The sequence below is a fragment of the Vulpes vulpes genome, chromosome 2 (assembly GCF_048418805.1).
Source record: "Vulpes vulpes isolate BD-2025 chromosome 2, VulVul3, whole genome shotgun sequence".
Classification (NCBI taxonomy): domain Eukaryota; kingdom Metazoa; phylum Chordata; class Mammalia; order Carnivora; family Canidae; genus Vulpes; species Vulpes vulpes.
Window position 1 is genome coordinate 48,861,935 of NC_132781.1, and position 23,759 is coordinate 48,885,693.

The 23,759-nt window shown below is 61.7% G+C and overlaps 1 protein-coding gene across 1 annotated transcript in view; it reads left to right on the forward strand.

The window, feature by feature from the left end:
- Positions 1–23,116, forward strand: part of NOTCH1 (notch receptor 1) — a 43,610-nt gene extending 20,494 nt beyond the window's left edge. The window contains exons 5-34 of the mRNA XM_072748062.1: positions 978–1,100; positions 1,533–1,766; positions 2,014–2,169; positions 2,363–2,548; positions 2,742–2,855; positions 3,607–3,720; positions 3,900–4,133; positions 4,221–4,331; positions 4,746–4,938; positions 5,957–6,102; positions 6,280–6,393; positions 7,857–7,976; positions 8,228–8,380; positions 8,933–9,161; positions 9,790–9,991; positions 10,872–11,025; positions 11,130–11,314; positions 11,826–11,958; positions 12,264–12,521; positions 12,597–12,709; positions 13,247–13,818; positions 14,151–14,576; positions 15,050–15,198; positions 15,909–16,125; positions 16,294–16,381; positions 16,472–16,637; positions 17,147–17,442; positions 18,606–18,753; positions 18,841–18,938; positions 19,856–23,116. Of these exons, the coding sequence (XP_072604163.1) occupies positions 978–1,100; positions 1,533–1,766; positions 2,014–2,169; positions 2,363–2,548; positions 2,742–2,855; positions 3,607–3,720; positions 3,900–4,133; positions 4,221–4,331; positions 4,746–4,938; positions 5,957–6,102; positions 6,280–6,393; positions 7,857–7,976; positions 8,228–8,380; positions 8,933–9,161; positions 9,790–9,991; positions 10,872–11,025; positions 11,130–11,314; positions 11,826–11,958; positions 12,264–12,521; positions 12,597–12,709; positions 13,247–13,818; positions 14,151–14,576; positions 15,050–15,198; positions 15,909–16,125; positions 16,294–16,381; positions 16,472–16,637; positions 17,147–17,442; positions 18,606–18,753; positions 18,841–18,938; positions 19,856–21,403 (6,980 nt within the window). The 3' untranslated portion in view covers positions 21,404–23,116. The remainder of the gene's footprint in view (positions 1–977; positions 1,101–1,532; positions 1,767–2,013; positions 2,170–2,362; positions 2,549–2,741; positions 2,856–3,606; positions 3,721–3,899; positions 4,134–4,220; positions 4,332–4,745; positions 4,939–5,956; positions 6,103–6,279; positions 6,394–7,856; positions 7,977–8,227; positions 8,381–8,932; positions 9,162–9,789; positions 9,992–10,871; positions 11,026–11,129; positions 11,315–11,825; positions 11,959–12,263; positions 12,522–12,596; positions 12,710–13,246; positions 13,819–14,150; positions 14,577–15,049; positions 15,199–15,908; positions 16,126–16,293; positions 16,382–16,471; positions 16,638–17,146; positions 17,443–18,605; positions 18,754–18,840; positions 18,939–19,855) is intronic.
- The last annotated feature ends 643 nt before the right edge of the window (positions 23,117–23,759 follow it).

A 23,759-nucleotide genomic window follows, 5' to 3' on the forward strand; every position in this document is an offset into this window, starting at 1 on the left:
CCACAGGGCTTGGGGCCTTGTCACCACATCAGCTGCCTCTGTATGCAGATGCCGGGTACGTGCATTTCCTGGGGGGCACTGGGTGTTCCCCTTGCCACCCGACTCCCCCGGTGCTGCTGGCTGAGAGCTAATGAGCCTGCTTGCCAGGCCCAGCCCTGGGTTCTGGGTTCACGTGCCTTTTTTGCCAGCCCGGTGACCTCAGACCTGGAACCTCCCATCTAGCCATGTTGCTCAAGAGGGCTCAGGACATGGGGTGTGGGGCACCCTCCAAAGGATACCCCATGCGTGGAGCTCGTGTGCCCCCCACCCCCCCCCGCAGGAGAGCCTCTCGAGGCAGGGGGAGTGCGGAGAAGCAGCACTCCAGGCCCACCACAGTATACGTGGGAGTCAGAACTCAGACCTCGGGTCCTGGGCTTCTGTTTGGGGTGCTCCCCGCAAAACCCTGTCCACTTTGCACTTTGGCGCTTCCGGGCCTCCTGTTTTGGCCCTGGGGTACTGGTGAGGTGGGGAGCCCAAGGGAGAGGATTGGTTTTCCCAGGGCAAGAAAGGGGTTCAAAGGCACCGCAGGAGGGGTGTTAATTAGTAGGCAGCTATGGGTTTGGGCTCTTGCCCAACTCACCTTCCTTGGTTGATGATTGAACCAGCAGGAGTTGAGCAGGTTAATAGCTGACTGGCATGGAGGTGATATGAAGAGGTCGGCCCCAGCTGGGAGGAAAGTGGGACGCCACACCTCTGTCCCCAGGAATCTGGGGGCCACATGTCTGCTGCCACCTGCCATCCTCTGCCTGGAGTCCCCCCCACCAACCCCAGGGCAGTTGCCAAGAAGGGGAATAGGGCCTGGCCCCCCAGCCAGTGGGCCTCCCGGGGCAGGCCACGGAGGGGCAGCACCCTGCCCAGAGCAGGGTGCTGTGGTCCAGCCAGGGCGATGGCAGAGTGGACCCACCTGTTGACCAGGCCCTGGGCTCCTCCCGCCGCAGGCTTTACCGGCCAGAACTGTGAGGAGAACATTGACGACTGTCCTGGAAACAACTGCAAGAATGGAGGTGCCTGTGTGGATGGCGTGAACACTTACAACTGCCGCTGCCCTCCAGAGTGGACAGGTGCATGTGCTGGGGCACCAGCCGGGGGCACCCCCAACTAGTCCCACCACCCGCATGTGGACAGGGGCCCATGAGCCTGGTCTAGGCCAGGAAGGATGGCGTGACCTGGGGTAGTCCCTGGCCAGAGCCAGGGTCTGAGGCCCCCACCCCAGTGGCCACACCGACATGGCACCAGCTCTTCATTGTGGGCCATCTGTAGCCTGGCCCTGGCTGGCCCTGGGTGGCCCTGTGGTTGGGTCTCCTGGGTTAGGGCCAAGCTGGGGGCTCACGTCCAGGGATAGCAGACAAGCGTGCCCACAGCAGAGCAGTGACTCAGGCTGGTGGCAGGTGGAAGAGTCCACCTGGGAAGGCTTCCTGGTGGAGGTGGGCCCTGCACATTGTGGTCAAGGGCCTGGCGGCATTCGCCCAGCCTGATGGTCTCAGTGCCCGTAGGTCAGTACTGTACTGAGGACGTGGACGAGTGTCAGCTGATGCCCAACGCCTGCCAAAACGGTGGGACCTGCCACAACACGCATGGCGGCTACAACTGCGTGTGCGTCAATGGCTGGACTGGTGAGGACTGCAGTGAGAACATCGACGATTGTGCCAGCGCCGCCTGCTTCCACGGTGCCACATGTCACGACCGCGTGGCCTCCTTCTACTGCGAGTGTCCCCATGGCCGCACGGGTGAGTGCCAGGCTGGAGGGGGCAGGGCTGTTCCGGGCGTCAGGGAGTAGGGCCCCCTGAGATGAGAGGGGCCCTTCTGGAGGGACGAAGGCCAGGGGTATGCCCAGGGCAGGTCCGCTGGTTATACCCTCTTGGAATGACCTGGGTGTTGTGGGCCTGATTGGGGCCGCTCAGCAGTGTGGCTGTGGGAGGCCTGTCCTGCCCAGGCCGGGGAGGGGGCCTTGCTGACTGCTGCCACCCCGCCCAGGTCTGCTCTGCCACTTGAACGACGCCTGCATCAGCAACCCTTGCAATGAGGGCTCTAACTGTGACACTAACCCTGTCAATGGCAAAGCCATCTGCACCTGCCCCTCGGGCTACACGGGGCCAGCCTGCAGCCAGGATGTGGATGAGTGCTCTCTGGGTACGTCGGGCTGGGATGTGCGGCGGGGGGACAGCTGCTGGACAGGTGTTCCTGGCCCAAGGGGTGGAGGCTGCTGGAAGGGTGTTCCCGGCCCAATTCAGGGCAGGGTAGGCTGCATGCCCCAGAATGGTCTGGAGCTCAGGGCATCTGAAGCAGCCTCTCATTGGAGCTGTGTACTTCTGTCCCCCGCCAGGTGCCAACCCCTGTGAGCACGCAGGCAAGTGCATTAACACGCTGGGCTCCTTTGAATGCCAGTGTCTGCAGGGCTACACTGGCCCCCGCTGTGAAATTGATGTCAATGAGTGCATCTCAAACCCATGTCAGAATGATGCCACCTGCTTGGACCAGATCGGGGAGTTCCAGTGTATCTGCATGCCTGGTGAGTGGAGCCTGCCTGAGGCCCTGCAGTGCCCGGCCTCCGCAGAAGCCCGGAGAGCAGCCCGGGGCCTGCCCAGCCACCAAGCCCCATGCTGCCGGGTACACAGCAGAAGAACACATGTGGGGATGTTGGCTCCGCGGCTCCCTGAGGCCATTCATGAACCACTGTGCCCCTTCACCCCTCCCCCCCCCAGGCTACGAGGGCGTACACTGTGAAGTCAACACGGATGAGTGTGCCAGCAGCCCTTGTCTCCAGAATGGCCGCTGCCTGGACAAAATCAATGAATTTCTGTGCGAGTGCCCCACGGGTGAGGCCCATCCCCTGCATGACTGCCACCGAGTCCCTGCCATCCCTCAGGGGAGGTGGACCAGGAGCTCTGATGCCCTGCTTCCGGGGGGGTCTCTACTCAGGCGGGGCCTTGTCCTGTAGGAGCCCCTCCCTACTGTCCTGGGGCGGGGGTGCCAGGCCACTGTCCTGAGGCTGGGCTGCAAGGACTTCACTTCGGGAATGAAAGGGCTGGGCCAGGCTGGGCAGGGTGTACCAGCCTCCATCTCTCTGGGGACAAGGGGACCCCAGAAATCCTCCTTGCTGTGGGTTCCCCTGAGGGTGAGTACACTCTGGGAGCAGCCCTGTCCTCCCTGAGGGGCTTTGAGGGGAGGTGCCAGCCTGGCTCTCGGAGGCGGTGCTGGGAAGGAGTCAGCTGGCCTGCACTCCCCACCTTCACTGGCCCTCAGTGAACCTGATGGTCATGGGGGCTTGAGGAGCTCAGGGCAGGAGGGGTATAGGTCCGGGGGCACTGAGCCCCAGGAGAGTTTGTAGGTCAGAGGCTGAGTCTGCAAGGTGTCAGTCGGCCATCCCAGGACACTGAGGGGGAGTTCATTGCAGCCTGACATGGTTGTGCCCACAGCAGCCGGGGTCCCCTCAGAGGAGGCAGGAAGGGGCCAAGAGGAGAGATCAGAATGTCTTCTGAGCCCTGGCCAGGGAAGGCTCTGGGGAACCCCTCCCAGGAACCCCCTGGCACCCACTGCATCTGACTGCCACCCCTTTCCTGGCCACAGGCTTCACTGGGCATCTGTGTCAGTATGACGTGGATGAGTGTGCGAGCACGCCCTGTAAGAATGGCGCCAAGTGCCTGGATGGGCCCAACACCTACAGCTGCATGTGCACGGAAGGTATGTGGCCTGTGGGAGGAGGGTGGGCGGGCTTGCAGAGCCTGAGCACGGAGCGTCGGGGGCAGCATCCCTGAGGAAAGGCACCCGCCAGTCCTCCCCTTTGGGGGAGGACGAGAACGCCAGGTCTGGCAGGTGGCATTCTGGGAACTGCACTGATGCCCTGGGCCCCTACCCTGTAGGCTACACGGGCCCCCACTGCGAGGTGGACATTGATGAATGTGACCCCGACCCCTGCCACTACGGGGTGTGCAAGGATGGGGTGGCCACCTTCACCTGCTTGTGCCAGCCGGGCTACACGGGCCACCACTGTGAGAGCAACATTAATGAGTGCCACAGCCAGCCCTGCCGCCACGGTGGCACCTGCCAGGACCGTGACAATGCCTACCTCTGCTCCTGCCTCAAGGGGACCACAGGTGCCCAGAGGGGGCCTGGGCTGGGGGTAGGGGGGTGTCGGGGCATGGGGTCGGGGCACCAGAGCTGACCAGTGCTGCCCCTGCCAGGACCCAACTGTGAGACAAACCTGGACGACTGTGCTAGCAGCCCTTGTGAGTCAGGCACATGCCTGGACAGGATCGACGGTTACGAGTGTGCGTGCGAGCCGGGCTACACGGGTGAGTGGCCAGGGCCCCGCAGACCAGGGGCAGCCTCTTGAAGCAGAGGGCACGGGAGCCCTGGGGCTCTGACCGGCACCAGGATGGGCGTCCTCGAGCCCCTAGGCACACATTCCCTGTCTGCCAACCACCGCTGTCCGCCCCAGAGGCCCAGCTGGGCAGCCGGATGACATGGGCCCTGTTCCTGGAGCTGCCGGATTAGGCAGGGTGGTGCTGTGTTCATGGCTGAAGTCCCTGCTGACCGGGTTTATGCCCCAGGAGGACCCAGGGAGGGGTGGGTGGTCATCCCCAGTTCCACAGAGGGGACACCGAGGCTCACAGGGGCCAGGACTTGCTCAGTGCAGCTCTAGTTCTGGGGGCATCCCCAGGACGCGGGTGTCTGAGCTCTGCCCTACCCCCCGCCCCTGGCCACAGGGAGCATGTGCAATGTGAACATCGACGAATGCGCAGGCAACCCCTGTCACCATGGGGGCACGTGCGAGGATGGCATCAATAGCTTCATGTGCCGCTGCCCTGAGGGCTACCATGGCCCCACATGCCTGTCCGAGGTCAACGAGTGCAGCAGCAACCCCTGCATCCATGGGGCCTGCCGGGACAGCCTCAACGGGTAGGCGCTGGGGCTGTGGGGGGGTAGCCGGGGGGGCAGGCCCAGGAGATGCCGCAGTGGGTGCCCGCTTGTGGGCCGATGACCATGCGGGCCCTCATCAAGGCCTGGCATGTGCACGGTGCAGCTCCGGGCTGCATGCCATCATGGGCTCAGGCCGCAGGTCCTAGGTGAGCCTAGGCACCTCTGTGATGCACTCATCGGCCTGTTCCTTGGCCCGGCTGCTAAGCCAGCTCCCAAATGCAAAGATGAAAGGGGCATGTGTTGCAGTGCCCGCAGCCAGGTTAATGAGGTGGCTGAGGTTGCCTAAGGCAGGGGCCTGGAGGTCCAGCAGTGTGACCTCCTGGCCAGGCACAGGCATTGGGACAGCTTCGGGGTGGAGGGTGGCGCTCAGAGCGTGCGTCTCCCATGCGGCTTCCCCTGAGGCTCCTCTTGGGTGATAAACCGCTTGCCCCGCAAGTTCTTCCTCTGAGCTCTGTGACTCACTCTGGCAAGCCCTCAGCCCCGAGGATGAAGTGCAGGGGCCCCCAGCTTATGGGGGGTTGGTCAGAGCTATAGGTGACAGCCTGGCCCACATGGTTGGCATCTGACATGGGCACCGCCGTGGGCCCGAGCCTGTCTCCCATGGTGCCTATGTTGACAGCCAGCATGGGAGGACCTCACACATGGGGTGTCAGGCAGCGGTGAGGACCCGGGGCAGCCAAGGCTGGCTTCGTCCCTGACACCTGCTGGGTGCCCAACACTGCCCTGGGGACAGAGGTGTCCACTTGAGCAGGGCCCTCACTCTCGGTTCAAGGCCATGTGGTGGGTGAGCGGCAGATGGCTTGCTGACCGCTTGCCCTGGACTAGGCGCTGCCCCGGGGGTAGTATAACCAAACCCTGTTGCTGTCTTGAGCATGGTGGGTGCTCTTACTCCTACTTTGAGGGTCAACGTGGATCTGCTCTGTGCTGCGGGGATGCAGGACAGGAGCAGAGCCAGGAGTGTGGGCACCTGTGGATGGTTCTGTGGTCACCTCTGCAGGTACAAATGTGACTGTGACCCTGGGTGGAGCGGGGCAAACTGTGACGTGAACAACAACGAATGTGAGTCCAACCCCTGTGCCAATGGGGGCGCTTGCAGAGACATGACCAGCGGCTATGTGTGCACATGCCGGGAAGGCTTCAGTGGTGAGTGGGGCTGGCGGGGGCTCTGGTGGGGGTACGGAGTGACCCATGGTGTCACCTGCTGCCGCTGGGGTGGGTGTAGGGCTCCTCCTCCACCCCAGGGCATGAGGAGGGCCCCACTGCAGGACCTGTCCACGGCCCCGTGGTGATGGGCACACTAACTGCTGGTCCTCCCTCCAGGTCCCAACTGTCAAACCAACATCAACGAGTGTGCGTCCAACCCGTGCCTGAACCAGGGCTCGTGCATTGATGACGTGGCTGGGTACAAGTGCAACTGCCCGCTGCCCTACACAGGTGAGGGCAGGGCCTGCAGGTCCTAGGGCTCAGGCCTGGCCACCTTCAGGCCTCACCCCACTGGTGTCACTGCCAGATTCACCAGGAACATACGGGATGCCGGGGAGACACTCTAATAGCCCATCCCAAATAATTGATTTGGTCAGCCCACCCGGCAGGTGGGGTCTCCCACACTAGGGCCGGGAGCTGGGCCTGGACTGTTGACCTCCACAACCTGGTGTCCACACTGCATGGGTCCCTGGGGCCAGGCTGCCCCCGCCCTTGCTGGCCAGGCCTGAGGGATCCCTTTGATGGCAAGACGTTCTCTGTGTCGGGGAACAAGGAGTCCTCTGTGAGTGCTGAGCAGAGGTGGGAGGCATTTCCCTGGGCGTCCCAGCACCCACCGTTGGCCTGGCTGACAGGATTGCAGGAAACGGTCCCCTCTGTAGAGAGAGCTGAAAGACAGACGTCCACGACCACTGCTGCCCCTGGGTCCCACTGGGAGTGGGCAGAGGGTACTACCTCTGGGGACAGCTTCAGACCACACCACTGACCAACTGGAGGTCCAGAGGCCGCCCTCTCTGGCCAGGCGGAGGGGGCTGGGAGCGGGGGGCGTGTGCCTGTGCTGCTGACCCCGCAACATGGGACAGGCTGTGGCCAGCATCGTATTTTCTTTGACGGGAGTTGGGGGCCTAGATTTTGTCCTGTGTCAGCGAGGAAGCTCTAGGCTGGTGGCCGCCCAGGGGCCCTCTCGCTGGGGGCACACGGGTCCCTTTCGGACACAGTATCAGAGGTTGGAGGGCCTGGTGGGGAGGAGCCGGCCTGTGCTGATCCACTTCCCGTCTGCCCACTTCCTGCTTCCCTCTGCACAATTGTCGGAAACTCTGGCGAATTTCCTGCCTGCCTAGGTCACCGTGGAAACAGACAGAAAGAAAGGCTCTGGAAAATCACCCCAGCAGGCCTGGGAGATAATGGGCCTCGGGGAAGATAGCACTTCCTTTCTTCTCCGGGAGTCGGCCCCCACAGCCGTAAACAGGAAGGCTGTCTACTGGGCTCTCAGGGAGGAAAGTCACCCCAGTGTGACATGCTTCTAGCGAGACCCCCTTCCCCGTGCCGAGGTCCTGTGCCGCCGGAGCTTGTCCTCTGCTTGGTGGCTCCCGTGGCCTCTGACCAGGCGCTGGCTGTACAAGGCCCTTGGGAGGAGAGGGTGTGAGGCTGGGAGCAGGGGGGGGCCCTGTGATGTGGTAGGCAGCCTCCAGTCTGGGGTCTGGTGCTCCCGAGGGGTCAAGGCCCAGGCTGTATCCTGTGGGGACTGCTTTGGAGCCGACTGTCCCTCTGGTTTGTCTTCAGCTCCCCATTTTGGGTCGTGACACAGCCAGGAGCTTGCCTAGGGTTCATCCCCAGCCCAAGGGTCTCCTTCAGGAGATGCCATGGGGCGCAGACCCTCTGCTCTGGGTCTCAGCACTTGTCCCCCTTCCACTTAGGGGCTACATGTGAGGTGGTGCTGGCCCCGTGTGCCCCCAGCCCCTGCAGAAACGGGGGTGCGTGCAAGGAGTCTGAGGACTACGAGAGCTTCTCGTGCATCTGCCCCACGGGTTGGCAAGGTGAGGCCTCCTGGCCCTGCGGCCCTGCCTGGGTTCCTTCCCCTGGGGCAGGGGGCTCTGGAAGCAGGAATGGGCCTGACGGGGCCCTTCCCACCCTGGATTTCTGTAATCTGCAAGGTTGGGGGGTGGGGGTCGCAAGTCAGAGAGCCCTTCCTTCCTGTGGGGTGTCCCCAGTGGACTGTCCCGGGGCAGAGGAGGCCCCGTGGCTGGGAGGGTGGGGGCTGACCCTACACACCCCCTCGCTCCCCCAGGACAGACCTGCGAGGTTGACATCAATGAGTGTGTGAAGAGCCCGTGCCGCAATGGCGCGTCCTGCCAGAATACCAACGGCGGCTACCGCTGCCACTGCCGCGCCGGCTACACGGGGCGCAACTGTGAGACGGATGTGGATGACTGCCGGCCCAGTGAGTGACTTCCCGGCTCTGCACCCCCATTGCCTGGCTCCTCCTGCCCTGTACCCCCTCTGGACGGCCCACTGGCTCTGGCCCCTCTGAGTGGTCTCAGACCTGCAGGTTTCCAGGCGGCTGTGGGGCAGGGAGCTGGCTGCTGTCAACTGGGAGCCCTGAGGGGGCCGTGCCTGGGGTGGGTGGCTTCACGTGGCCTGAGGAGAGTGGTTCTGGGTGGCCTAGGAGCCTGAGCCTCTGGAGCCAGACCATGGGTTCTGAGAGCTCCTCCGACAGCGCGGTGCCTGGCCCCACCCAGTGTGGTCTTCTCCATCCTCACCGACCTGCCGGGGAGGAGGGCTATCAACCCCCGACCCCGGGTCATGGTGTACAAGCCACTGAGACCCAGAGAAACCCAGCAAGCGGGGGAGATGGTGACACCAACTCCGTCAGTCCTCAAGCCTGCAGCCTGGAGGCTGGGAGCGCTTGCGGAGAGCACCTGGAGGGGGAGTGCAGGCACCAGTGGTGCCCCCCCTCAGCCCCCCTCAGGCCTGCCCTTTTGTCCCCTCTCAGACCCGTGCCACAATGGCGGCTCCTGCACAGATGGCATCAACACAGCCTTCTGCGACTGCCTGCCTGGCTTCCAGGGGCCCTTCTGTGAGGAGGACATCAATGAGTGTGCCAGCAACCCTTGCCGCCACGGCGCCAACTGCACAGACTGCGTCGACAGCTACACCTGCACCTGTCCCACGGGCTTCAGTGGGATCCACTGTGAAAACAACACACCCGACTGCACAGAGAGGCGAGTGCGCAGGGCTGTCCAGGTGCAGGCTGAGGCAGCAGGGCAGCAGGCTGGGGTGGGGGGTAGGTGCACCGCCTGGGGCACCCAGCAGGCATCCAGCTGGTCAGCCCTCGCTGTATAACCAGTTAGATGGCAATCACTGTGTCCTGGAAAGGCCCTTGTCCACTGACCAGCGTGAGAACCAGAGCCCAGGTGGTCTTTCCTGAAGAACTGGTGTGCCCCCTTCTATGCCACGGTATCAACTCTATGACCCATCTTGTTTCCTTCTGTGCCTGGGGTGCCAGGAGGCTCCGTGCTCAGTGCTCTCCATCTTTTGTTTCCGACATGGTCATCTCCCTCAGTATCTGAGTGTGTTCTGGTTTCTTCCTGGTTCTTACTCTTACCACCACCCATGTGGGTGTCATAAAATTGCTCTTGGCACAACCTGTAAAGAAGGCAGAGGATGTGGTGTCAGGTGGTGGGAGAGCCGGAGGTCCCTGGCGCTGTTAGGGGCCTCCCTGAGTTCAGCCAGGCTACTCCCTGCCCGCTCTAGCTGTTGGGCCCCTTTTATCGTCTGAGTTGAGGGAGGCTGCTTAGGCAGGTCTCATGCTCCGCTCACCCATCTCCCCTGCCGCTTGCTCCTGTCCAGCTCCTGCTTCAATGGTGGCACCTGCGTGGATGGCATCAACTCCTTTACCTGCCTATGTCCACCGGGCTTCACGGGCAGCTACTGCCAGCACGACATCAATGAGTGTGACTCCCGGCCCTGCCTACACGGTGGCACCTGTCAGGACAGCTACGGGACCTACAGATGCACCTGCCCGCAGGGCTACACGGGCCTCAACTGCCAGGTGAGTGGGTGGGCTGCACGGTGCCTGGCAGAAGGTGGCCAGGGTGGGGTGTCGACCCACAGTACATCCTCACAGCCGCCCTGCCAGGCCCCTCTTTTGTTGGCTTCCCCAGGCCGCTGGCAAGTGGGTGAGGCAAGAGCCAGGCTAGCAGGGGCAGGAGTGGCCATGGTCCCGTGGTTCTGGGGATCTTGACTGCCAGTCCCAGTGCCTGGCCCAAGGCCATGTTGATTCCTAAGGAATCTAGTGGGGAGTGGGGCTTTTTTGGGTCAGGAGCAGAGGTTTATGGAGCGAGACCAAGAAGCAGAGGAGGAAGGCAGCTGGTTTTTTCTCAAAAACCACTTTTTTTGAGAAAATATGTAAAAGTGGCAGCTCTGGTGGCTCAGCGGTTTAGCACCGCCTTTTGCCCAGGGTGTGATCCTAGAGACCCCGGATTGAGTCCCACGTTGGGCTCCCGGCATGGAGCCTGTTTCTCTCTCTGCCTGTGTCTCTGCCCCTCTCTCTCTCTCTCTCTCTCTCTCTCTGATGGATAAATAAATAAAATCTTAAAAAAAAAAGAAAATATGTAAAAGTATCAAAGATGTATCTTTATTAAAGATTTTCACATAAGATATCTGTTTATAGATAGTCCCAACAAAATATAGTTCCAGAGAAGAGTCTTCCTTCAAGGGAACACAGGTCTAGATTAGCCGAGGGCCCAGAGAGTGTGAGCCGCTCCACCCCAGCTGCAAGGGGAGCCCCTGAGCCTCAGCTTCCACTTCTGTAGGATGGGCTCACAGCCTGCCCCGGGTACACAGGTCTCTGGCAGATGTGCATGGTGCACCTGCCGGGTGGGATGGGCCCGGGTGGGCAGTGTGAGTACAGGTGCCCCTGCTGTCCCCAGAACCTCGTGCGCTGGTGTGACTCTTCACCCTGCAAGAACGGCGGCAAATGCTGGCAGAGCAACACCCTGTACCGGTGCGAGTGCCACAGTGGCTGGACTGGCCTCTACTGCGATGTACCCAATGTGTCCTGTGAAGTGGCCGCCCAGCGGCAAGGTAACTGACTGTGTCCCCTGGTGCCCCACTGCCTCCGCCTTGGCTAACCCCCCACCTGCAGCCCAAGGCCTCACACCTACACCCTCCCCCCACATCCCCTGCAGACGTCAATGTCACCCACCTCTGCCGGAACGGGGGGCTCTGCATGGATGCAGGCAACACGCACCATTGCCGCTGCCAGGCAGGCTACACAGGCAGCTACTGCGAGGACCAGGTGGATGAGTGCTCACCCAGCCCCTGCCAGAACGGGGCCACCTGCACCGACTATCCTGGTGGCTATTCCTGTGAGGTGGGCACCCATCCTCATGGTGGGGAGGGGGTGTGTGCAGTGCGTGCCAAGCCCTAGGCTGCAAGGGAGACAGCAGTGGAGACTAAACCCAACAGGTGTGGTTCCAGGAAGGGAGGGCTGTGATAATCAGGGAAGACTGCCTGTTGAGGGTGTCCCGTGGGGAAGCCTAGAAGAGGAAGACTACACGGAAATACAGGATATGGTTTTCCTCTGGGTCTCCTTCCCCAGAGCTGTCCCTCTGGGCTCAGCAGATACCTGCCCCAAGGCCCCCACTTCTATTTCACAAGACAAGCTCTAGTCCCTGCTCCGAGCAGTGACTCAGCTTACCAGAGCCCTCCTTAGTGTCAGCTGGGTTGGGTCTCCCTCTGGGTAGACTGGGTGTGAGAACCTCAAGGCTTAGCTGGTCGGGAGGGTGGCTCATGTGGCCCCGCCCACCCACACAGGTGCAGAGGGCCACAGGTCAGCCTCCCACTGATCCACAGCTGCACCCCTTGTCTATTTCCCCACACAGTGTGTGGCCGGGTACCACGGGGTGAACTGCTCCGAGGAAATGAATGAGTGTCTATCCCACCCATGCCAGAATGGGGGTACCTGCATCGACCTCATCAACACCTACAAGTGCTCCTGTCCCCGGGGCACACAGGGTAAGGATCCCCCACACCCTGGGGCTGGGGTCCAGGGGGCAAGTGGGCAAGTCAGGCACTGGTCACAAGCATCCTAGAGCTTCCGCTCTGCCCTATGGGGCAGGAGACAGGTGTGGGACTGACCGGGGTTGGAGCCAAGGGAGGGAGCCCAGCCAGGCCACTGGCACAGGGCAACAAGTGTGGGGTGCAGCCCTGTTGCCGCATCCCCTCTCCTGAACATCTGTGAGGTCCCATCCTCCTGACCGTTTGACAGAGGGAGCTGGGCCAGCACGTGGCTGGTCCCTGATGGTGCCCGGCTTCTGCAGGTGTGCACTGTGAGGTCAATGTGGACGACTGCAGTCCCCCCATCGACCCCGTCTCCCGGGGCCCCAAGTGCTTTAACAACGGCACCTGCGTGGACCAGGTGGGCGGCTACAGCTGCACCTGCCCACCCGGCTTCGTTGGCGAGCGCTGTGAGGGCGACGTCAATGAGTGCCTGTCCAATCCCTGTGACACCCGAGGCACCCAGAACTGCATACAGCGTGTCAATGACTTCTACTGCGAGTGCCGTGCAGGCCACACTGGTGGGTGCTGGGTCAGGGTGGGGCAGGGCAAGGGCCGGGAAAGGACGGGCCCCTCATGCCCACTCTCATCCCCAGGACGCCGCTGTGAGTCCATCATCAATGGCTGTAAAGGCAGGCCCTGCCAGAATGGGGGCACCTGCGCCGTGGCCTCTAACACAGCTCGTGGCTTCATCTGCAAGTGCCCTGCGGTAGGTGTCGCTGCAGGGGCTCTTTGGTCTGCGGGGGGCAGGAGAGTGCCCCCTCGCTGCCACTGCATACGGAGGGCGGGGAGGGCTGGCTGGGGCTGGCCTGCATCCTCCTGGCTCTGAGATCCAGGCTTTCTGGCTGAAGTTTATTTGCAGAGCTGACTCAGGTTTATAGAGAAATGGTGCAGGCACCTGCCATGCCCCTGTGCACCATCCCCATGTGGCTTTTGTACCTCGGGGTCACACTTGGGGGTAACAGTGGGTGAGCACACTGGGGCCAGCTGTATTGGTCGGGGTTGCTCCTGCAGGGTGTGTGCTTTGGGCTCTGATAAAGGCAGCACTACATGCCCTCCAGGGCCACGGCCTGTGAGCATCTCAGTGCCTGGTGTCATCCTCAACCCCCCTCCCGGCCCCCAGCAACCCCTGGGCTTCCGTGTGGGGAGAATGTGCTGTCCAAGGCACCGGCTGCGGGCAGTCCCAGGCACGGGGACAGGTGGCCCTACCTGTCCTCCTGACACCCCGCTATCTCCCATCCCCCAGGGCTTTGAGGGTGCCACGTGTGAGAATGATGCCCGGGCCTGCGGAAGCCGGCGCTGCCTCAATGGTGGCACGTGCATTTCGGGCCCACGCAGCCCCACCTGCCTGTGCCTGGGCCCCTTCACCGGCCCCGAGTGCCAGTTCCCCGCCGGCAGCCCCTGTGTGGGTGGCAACCCCTGCTATAACCAGGGTAGCTGCGAGCCCACCACCGAGAGCCCTTTCTACCGCTGCCTGTGCCCCGCCAACTTCAATGGGCTCCTGTGCCACATCCTAGACTACAGCTTTGGGGGTGGCCTGGGCCTCGACATCCCTCCACCACAGATAGAGGAGGCCTGCGAGCTGCCCGAGTGCCACGAAGAGGCGGGCAACAAGGTGTGCAGCCTGGCATGCAACAACCATGCGTGCGGCTGGGACGGCGGCGACTGCTCGCTCAACTTCAACGACCCGTGGCAGAACTGCTCACAGTCATTGCAGTGCTGGAAGTATTTCAGCAACGGCCACTGCGACAGCCAGTGCAACTCTGCTGGCTGCCTGTTCGATGGCTTCGACTGCCAGCGTGCAGAGGGCCAGTGCAAGTGAGGCGTTGGGGGGCGGGGTCTTGGGTGGGGCTTGGGCAGAGCTGGTGGAGTATAGGTGGGCAGGGCAGAGCAAGGTGGGGAGGGGGCAGGGCTTAGGCAGGGGTGGGGTGGGGCACATGTGAGGTAGGGGCTGGGCACAAGTGAGCAACGGGTGGGGCTCTGGGGGCAGGGCTCTGGGAGGGGGCACCAGGGCAGGGCACAGGTGGAGAAGCAGGTGCAGGGAGGGGTCCCAGAAGGGGCACAGGTGAGGAGCCGGGTGCAGGCAGGGCTCTGGGAGGGGCCGGCGGGGGCGCAGGGCCCTGAGCGTGCCTGCATCCATCTGTCCACAGCCCCCTGTACGACCAGTACTGCAAGGACCACTTCGGTGATGGGCACTGTGACCAGGGCTGCAACAGCGCAGAGTGTGAGTGGGATGGGCTGGACTGCGCAGAGCATGTCCCCGAGCGGCTGGCGGCTGGTGCCCTGGTGCTGGTGGTGCTCACACCACCTGCGCAGCTGCGCAACAACTCGCTGCACTTCCTGCGGGAGCTCAGCCGCCTGCTGCACACCAACGTGGTGTTCAAGCGTGATGCCCATGGCCAGCCCATGATCTTCCCATACTACGGACGAGAGGAGGAGCTGCGCAAACATCCCATCAAACGTGCGGTGGACAGCTGGGCCGTGCCTGGGGCCCTGCTAAATCGGGTGGAGGCTGCATTGCTCCCTGGTGGGGCTGGACGCCGGCGCAGGGAGCTGGACCCCATGGACATCCGCGGGTGAGCGTGCTCCAGCCAGCTCCCCACTCCCCCAGTGGGCCAGGTGCTGCCTCCCAACCTGATGGCGGAACAGACAGAGGGTCCCACAAGACCCAGATTTCCAGGGCCCACCTGCCCAAGCTCCTGATCCACCCCCAGCAGGTGCTCCAGCACCTGGGGTCAGTTCCCAGAGGAGGACCAGACTCCTGAGATGGGAGAAGGGTGCTTGCATCTCCCAGTGGGATGTACAGGGTGGCAGGGTGGCCGAGGGAGCACTTTGAGGAGTGTCTCAGAAGCACCTGCTGTGTGTGCCCATGTGGGGCTTGCTGGGCTGGAGGGAGCGCTGTCCACCTCCTGGGTGGTTCTGTGCAGTTATGCCCATCCTGGGAGTGCCCCCTCCCCCATGGGGATGATGCCATGGGCCCGAGGGGTAAATGGAGCAGCTGTGGGGGTGCACCTGAGGTCTGAGCCCCCTGACCTGGGTACTCCCCTAGATCTATCGTCTACTTGGAGATCGACAACCGGCAGTGTGTCCAGTCATCCTCGCAGTGTTTCCAGAGCGCCACGGATGTGGCCGCCTTCTTGGGTGCTCTTGCCTCGCTGGGGAGCCTCAACATCCCTTACAAGATTGAGGCCGTGCAGAGTGAGTGGCCCGCCCTAGCCCTACTCCCTGGGGGACAGTTTGCAGGCTTCTAAGGAAAGTCTACCTGGGAGGGACTGTGTCTCCCAGCCTTCCCCCCTGCCCCCTGGCAAATGTTCTTGTTTTTTGTGCCATTTGCCGCCCACGCAGTGCGTGTCATGCCGTCCAGAGCGCAGGAAGCACTTCTGTGGGATTTTCTGTCTGGCGCGCCCTCCCTACCCGTAGTGACAGCTGTCGGGGTGGCTGGCCCAGGGGATGGACACATCTGCCAGAAAGTGGGAGCCTTTTTCTCCCCCTCCCTATTCCCCTGATTTTTCTTTGTTGGGTATTATTTCAAAATCATTACAGCTTTTTAAAAAAGAGAGAGAGAGAGAAGAATTGATCGGTGTCATGTGAAGTGTTGAAGTTTGTATCTCGAAAATCCCTGTAAATCCTTTGTCTTAACAGCTCAATGCAAGTGCAGTGATTTGAAGTTGGCTAATCCTTCTCCCTTAAAGGAGAAAAAAGTAAAAGCCGTCTCCAGATAGTCGGCTGGTGCAAGAGAGAATTTAGCGATAGTTTGCAATTCTGATTAATCGCGTAGAAAATGACCTTATTTTGGGGGGCGGGGTGGAGGAGAGCGGGTGAGGAGGCACCCAGCCGCGGAGCCAGTCCGCTGCCCCCCGGCTGCCGGCCTGCCGTGGAGCTGCCGCCTGATATCTGGGCGCCCACAGGTGAGACCGTGGAGCTGCCCCCGCCCCCGCAGCTGCACTTCATGTACGTGGCCGTGGCCGCCTTCGTGCTGCTCTTCTTCGTGGGCTGCGGGGTGCTGCTGTCCCGCAAGCGCCGGCGGCAGCATGGACAGCTCTGGTTCCCCGAAGGCTTCAAGGTGTCAGAGGCCAGCAAGAAGAAGCGGCGGGAGCCCCTTGGCGAGGACTCCGTGGGTCTCAAGTTAGTAGATGCCACCGCAGCCTCTGGGGGGCTTGGGGGAGACGGGTCCCGTCCCCTGCAGACCCACAGGCCTCACCTTGCTTGGTCCAAGGGCACTGGGCGGCTGCCTGAGCCCCGGCCCTGGGGGCAGCCCTGCTCAGTCTCACTCCCCCGCCCTCCTGCTCCCAGGCCCCTGAAGAATGTCTCAGATGGCGCGCTCATGGACGACAACCAGAACGAGTGGGGTGACGAGGACCTGGAGGCTAAGAAGTTCCGGGTGAGTCTGGTGGGATCTTGGACGTCCCTGGGCGGCTCCACCCCTGCCCTGGGCCCCCTGTGATGGGCCCTCTGCTCACCCCTTCCTTAGTTCGAGGAACCGGTGGTTCTTCCTGACTTGGATGACCAGACAGACCACCGGCAGTGGACGCAGCAGCACCTGGATGCTGCCGATCTGCGCGTGTCGGCCATGGCTCCCACGCCACCCCAGGGTGAAGCCGATGCCGACTGCATGGACGTCAATGTCCGAGGGCCAGGTAGGCGCACAGCCGGCCACCCGCCACTGCCCCCCACCCCAGAGGCTCTTGGGACAGGGTTACCCTCATCCGGCAGCTTGCCGGGGTCAGTATGCTGGAGGCCGGGCACTGGGTAGGCAAGGTGCACTCTCAGGACAGGATGTCCCGGGAGACGCTCCTCCCTTACCTTAGCTGGCTCCATCTGGGGAAGGCATTCTGCCCATCAGATTCATTCCTTCTGAAACGTCTGAGGTGCTTACATCACCTTTTCCCAGATGGGTTACCGGTGAAGGTCTCAGGCAGGTCAGGCCATGGGGCTGCCGTCACCCACTAGCCAATTGGCAGCGGGACTGGCTCTGTCCCTTGGGAAGCTCAGGTTGATTTTGGTGGCCCCACCGTGGGTAGAGGGTGCCACAGGCTGGGCTGTGCATCCACATGGCCACCCACCAAGTCAAGACCATGGACACCCCCGCTACTGCCGCTGCCTGGGGCCTGCCCTCCTGACCGAGCCCTCCCCTGCGTTCACACAGACGGCTTCACGCCCCTCATGATCGCCTCCTGCAGTGGAGGAGGCCTAGAGACGGGCAACAGTGAGGAGGAAGAGGATGCTCCAGCAGTCATCTCCGACTTCATCTACCAGGGCGCCAGCCTGCACAACCAAACAGACCGCACCGGCGAGACCGCCCTGCACCTGGCCGCCCGCTACTCGCGCTCTGATGCGGCCAAGCGCCTGTTGGAAGCTAGCGCAGATGCCAACATCCAGGACAACATGGGCCGCACCCCGCTACACGCGGCCGTGTCCGCTGACGCACAGGGCGTCTTCCAGGTGGGCAGCTGCTGCTGGTTCCCTTCCACCAGCCCCTGGCCCACCCACCTTGCCCCTGGTCTGGCTGGCAACTGGGCTCACGGGCCCCAGCGCCCTGACATCAAGTGTAGCCTGAGCGGGGATGGTTGGTGGCTTCACATGAACCTGCGGCTCTGAGTCACACAGCTCCAAGGAAAGCTGGAGGCAGGTGTGCAGGAGGCCTGCAGGGCCTGGGGGCATGGGGGTGAGAGGCCTCCTGGCCCCACTGTGGCAGCTCCTCACGGCCCCCTTGCTCAGCCATGGCTGGAAGCGTAGCCCGTGGCAGTGAGGGTTTTGGGGCCCTGTGGACCTGAGGCTTTGGCCTCACTGGGAGCCTAGGGGTAGGGTGGGTTCAGGGAATTGGATGTGTGGGTTTTGGGGGGCTGTCTCTGCACAGACCCCCCCCCTTTGCAAACCACCAGCTAGTTCCCAGGCTCTGGGCAGCCCTGCCCTGAACAGACAGGCAAGGCATGGCGCCATTTGGGGGAGAGCCCTCACAAAGCTGCTAATGTAATGATTTTTAACGCGTTACTCGCCTGCAGAGCTAAGGAAGCGAGGCTGGCTGGGGGAGGACCTGTAAACGAGCCCCTGGAGGACGGCTCTGGCTGTATTGGCTCTGACAGCCCTTCTGGCACACAGACATGTGGGATTCCCGGGGGCTTTCAGTGGGAGTGAGGCCAGCCCTTGTCACCCACCCGTGGATGGTGACCGCCCTTCCCATCGGTGACCTGGGGCGCAGCAGCATCTGAAGGACTGCATGCTGTCTCTGAACCTGGGTGAACACAGCACAGCTCAGGAGTTCTGAGTCCATGGTCTAGGCATGGCTCTGCCCACCGTGGTTGGGCAGACACTCAACTCCTCTGTCCTGGGTGGTGGTGGTGGCGGCCAGGCCCACAGCAAGGATGGGATGAGGCCCTGCCTGATGATCAAATGCCTGGTGTGTGTGGGCAGTGCAGCTTGCACCCCAGCCCCTTCAGCTATAGCCAGTGGAGTGCCGCCCTCCCTGCACTCCTTGCATCATCCACACTTCCCACAACTCCAGTCACAGAGGCTCTGTTGTGCTGCGGGTGGGTTCGCAGGCACTGTGTCCGGGCCGGCAGCCTCGGATGCATCTGCCAAGCCTGAGACCGTCTCCTATTGTCTAGATCCTCATCCGGAATCGAGCCACAGACCTGGACGCCCGCATGCATGACGGCACGACGCCACTGATCCTGGCGGCCCGCCTGGCTGTGGAGGGCATGCTGGAGGACCTGATCAACTCACATGCTGATGTCAACGCTGTGGATGATTTGGGTAAGCCAGGCTGTGGCCCCAGGTGTGGAGGATGGGCCCGCTGTCCCTGCCAGCCCACCCTGACTGACCCTTGGCTTCCCCTTGCAGGCAAGTCTGCCCTGCACTGGGCCGCTGCTGTGAACAACGTGGAAGCTGCCGTTGTGCTGCTGAAGAATGGGGCCAACAAAGACATGCAGAACAACAAGGTGGGCTTACGGGCCGGGGCAAGGCTACAAGTCCTTTCATAGCACCTTCTGTTCTCAGCTGTCACAGGCAGGGAGGGTTGACGCAGATGGGGCCCAAGCCTGGTGTGTGTGGGAGCTTGGCACTCGAGGGATGCCCAAGCCATGTTCCTGTGTGTGGAGCTGTCACCATCTTGCTCAGTGTGTCCCCAAAGCCAAGGAAACTTTCCTTCCCAACTCCCAACCTGGGCCCTGGGTGCTTAGCACGGGGTGCTCCTTGGTGGCTGACCCCTGCGCGTGTTGACCCCACCTGGGTCTCCTTGGTGTGGAGTGCCCACAATGTGACCCCCCTTCCTGCTAGGGAGACTGAGCCTCAGAGATGCGGGGATTGCCAGGAAGGCATTGGGCCATGGCTGGTGCTTCGTGTGAGCCAGGAAGGCACCACCAGGCAACCTGCTCCCCACTGCCACCCACGCAGCAGCCTCACGGGGACGCGTGGTGTATCCCTTGTGCAGACAGGGAAATCGTAACTCAGGAGAGGTGCTAAGGCATCAGGGTCACTTGGGGACCATCTGGGGACGGGACCCTCTCAGCCAGTGCCCAAGGTTGCCCCCTCAGGGATCCTCCAGTCCCTGAAATGGCTGCACCATTTGTAGCTGTTATGGAGGTGAGAGAGAGAGGGAGAGAGGCCACGGTTGTAGATTCTGGGGGGTCTGTGCCCCCATACAGGTCAAGCCTAGTCACTTAGAACACAGACCCCACAGACGGCCTCAGCGCAGGTCTCCTGGGATTCCTCTTAAGGGCGTTTGTAAGACTTAATTGGTCAGGTCATGGTGAAGTTGGGGACAGGGCCCACATGAGCTTGCTTCTCTGGTGCGGTCCCTCTGCTGACAGGGCATTGGTGTGGGTGACCCCCTCACCTGCCCCTTGCCTGTTCCCAGGAGGAGACACCCCTGTTCCTGGCCGCTCGGGAGGGCAGCTATGAGACCGCCAAGGTGCTGCTGGACCACTTCGCCAACCGGGATATCACAGACCACATGGACCGCCTACCTCGCGACATTGCGCAAGAGCGTATGCACCATGACATCGTTCGGCTGCTGGATGAGTACAGCCTCGTACGCAGCCCCCAGCTGCACGGCCCCGCCCTGGGTGGCACGCCGACACTGTCCCCCCCGCTCTGCTCCCCCAATGGCTACCTGGGCAACCTGAAGCCGTCTGTGCCGGGCAAGAAGGCCCGCAAGCCCAGCACCAAGGGCCTGGCCTGTGGCGGCAAGGAGACCAAGGACCTCAAGGCACGTAGGAAGAAATCCCAGGATGGCAAGGCCTGCCTACTGGACAGCTCAAGTGTGCTGTCACCCGTGGACTCACTGGAGTCACCCCACGGCTACCTGTCAGATGTGGCCTCACCACCTCTGCTGTCGTCTCCATTCCAGCCATCCCCATCTGTGCCTCTTGGCCACCTGCCTGGCATGCCTGATGCCCACTTAGCTGTCAGCCACCTGAGCGTGGCCGCCAAGCCTGAGATGGCCACGCTGGCTGGGGGTGGCCGGCTGGCCTTCGAGGCGGGACCGCCACGGCTCTCCCACCTGCCCGTGGCCTCCAGCACCGGCACTGTCCTGGGCACCGGCAGCGGCAGCACTAGTGGCAGTGGCGGAGGGGCTGTGAATTTCACCATGGGTGGGGCCACGGCCATGAACGGCCAGTGTGAGTGGCTGTCCCGGCTGCAGAATGGCCTGGTGCCAAACCAGTACAACCCACTGCGAGGGAACGTGGCACCGGGCCCCCTGAGCTCGCAGGCCCCTGGCCTCCAGCACAGCCTGATGGGCCCACTGCACGCCGGCCTCCCCACCACCGCTGCCCTGTCCCACATGATGAGCTACCAGGCCCTGCCCAACACTCGCCTGGCCAGCCAGCCTCACCTGGTACAGACCCAGCCACTGCAGCAGGTGCCGCAGCAGCAGCAGAACTTACAGATGCCGCAGCCCGGCCTGCAGCCGCCGCCGAGCCTGCAGCCACCCACTATCCAGCAGCCACAGAGCCTGCCGCCACCACCCCAGCCACCCCAGCCGCACCTCGGGGTGAGCTCGGCCGCCAGCGGCCACGTGGGCCGAAGCTTCCTGGGCGGGGAGCCGAGCCAGGCAGATGTGCAGCCGTTGGGCGCCAGTGGCCTGGCGGTGCACACTATCCTGCCGCAGGACAGCCAGGCTCTGCCCACGGCACTGCCTGCTGCACTGGCCCCAGCCATGACCACCGCCCAGTTCCTGACCCCGCCCTCGCAGCACAGCTACTCCTCCTCCCCTGCGGACAACACCCCCAGCCACCAGCTGCAGGTTCCCGAGCACCCCTTCCTCACCCCGTCCCCTGAGTCCCCGGACCAGTGGTCCAGCTCGTCGCCACATTCCCACGTCTCTGACTGGTCGGAGGGCATCTCTAGCCCGCCCACCAGCACACAGTCCCACATCGCCCACATTCCGGAGACGCTCAAGTAAACAGCCAGCGCCCCGGTGGGACCCTGGCTTCCTTTCCCAAGCCCTGCTGGGGCGTTTGCGTGCGCACCGCAGACACCAGGATGGACCAAAGGGGCTTTTTCTTAAGAAACATGTTTTTATACAAAATAAAAGGACAAGGATTTTAATTTTTTTTTTAGTATTTATTTATGTACTTTTATTTTACGAGGAAACACTGCCTTTTTTATTTATACTTAATGTTTTCTATGGCTCCAGGTAACAATTTTTATCTGTTCCGAGAAAATAAACTAGTGCTCAGCCGAGATTTTACTACTTATGATATTGTTATGTGTTTGTAAAATATGAGCAAAGATTCATGATTTATAAATGCCACTTATTTATTGATTTTGTTTTTCCTTCAAAATCCAAAAGAATGATGTCGGAGAAGGAGGTTTGAACCCGCATTGTCCAGAAAGGTGCCAGGGTAACCGGGGGCTGCGGCCCTGTCCCCGCGTGCCCCCCTGCAACCCCCCCGACCCCGCGCCTGGTCCTGAGCCTCCTGCCAGCATCACCTGTCACCTACTTTGTGGGAGGAGACGCATCTAGATGCACATAAGACAGAACCTTCACCTCACCTTTAGCATGTGGATTAATTCGCGTTTAAACTAGGAGTGTGAAATATAAAATGATGTGGTTTCTTTAACGATTTTTCTGAAAACGTGCTTTTAAAGATGTGTTCTTGGGGTGTCCCACGAGCACATTTCATGGTACCGATCATGAATCTTTGTTTCAGGTTCAGTATTACATAGTTGTGGATTGGTCTTGTGAGTTCCTGTGTCTTTTAGAAGCTCCTCTGCACCCCACCCTGGCCTTGATATGTAAGCATTGTGTAAGAGTGAGGAGTCAGGTCTCCGTGGGGCACCCACCTTGCCCCCCTGACCCCCAGGGATGCCATGTGGGAGAATCCTTTTCTGGGGAAAGACACTGCCTGGACCACTCCGTTGGAGACGCCAGCACCTCACTAGACCCCACGAAAGATCAGCTGCTACCCCCTGGCCTGGGTTCAGCTCGCAGAGCGAACAGCTCTCGGTCTCGTCCTCATGGGAGACTTCCCAGCGCTGTGGCTGTGTCCAGCCTCGGTTTGCAGAGACAGCTCATCCCAGGGCCTGACACAGCTCCAGGGTGCCCCCCAGGGTCACGGGAGCCAGCTCCGGGGCCACCCCTCCTGGTCTGGAGAGGGGTGCGTGTGCCCGGGGAAGGAGCAGATTCTTGCAATATCAAGTATAAGCCTGTGGCAAAGTAAACGTCTGTAAATACATTTTTAAAGGTGGATTTTGTTTAAAAAATCTGAATGAACAGGTGTGTCCGGGGTCATGCTGATGAGGGATGTCAGAACATGGCTCTGCTCACCACCAGGTCTGGCGGCCTGACCTGTAGCCGCCGGGACCGTAGCTCCTGAGAGCAAACCCAGGGAAGGCCTCCCTGCTGCCTCCACCAGGCAGCCTCTCCGGCCTTGCCAAGGGGCAGTGTCGTGTGCCATCCCTAGTGGGCATGATCAGACATGCCCTGAGATGTTGATTCTTACTGTGTTTTGTAAAAATAGAGTGTAGTTTACAGGAAAAAGGAAAATTTTAAAAAAGTTATCTAAGTGCAAAACTGTAGGTGATGAAAATGCTGTATTTTTTTTTCATCTTTTTTTTTTGTTAACTGATTTGCAATAAAAGTAATGCTGATGGTCATCCCAATTTTGCTAAATCTGGTTGTGGCATCTGCTCCCTTCCTTGGAGGCCAGGCGGGTGGGCGGGTGGGCAGGCCGCTCTATTCGGAGGGAAACAGCAATTCTTCTGCCCCTTCTGATGGGCAGTGATGGAGACCACCTGGCCCTGGCCCTTGGGGATGCTGGGGACAAGCCATCCCCAGGAGTTCTGCAGGCGTCTCTGCATCTGTGTGGGCCTGGCCCCATCCTGTGCAGGAGGCCAGGGACGTGGCAGCTAAAGCAGCCCCAAGGCACACACAGCCCCAAGGCACACACAGCCCCAGGGCAGGGGGCTCCTGTCCGTCAGAGAGGCAGGGCACCACCTGCCCAACCTGGGGAGCCCTGCGGGGTGGGGAGGGAGCTACAGGGGTGACCGTGGTGGGGAAGGTCATGTGAGGCTGAGGAGCTGCTGACGGCTGTCAGACACAGGCTGCCAGGCACCTGCAGGGCCCCCTTCTCCCTCCTACCTGTGCCTTTATCTCTACCTGGCCACATCCCAGCTGGCAGATTCCAGCCAGATTAACTGAGGGAGGGAACGTCGGATGGCCCCTACTACGACCCCTGCCCCATGGGCCCAGGAGACCCAAGCACAGGTGTGATCCCAAGATTTCCTTGCTGAGTTTGGAGCAAGGGGAAAGGAAA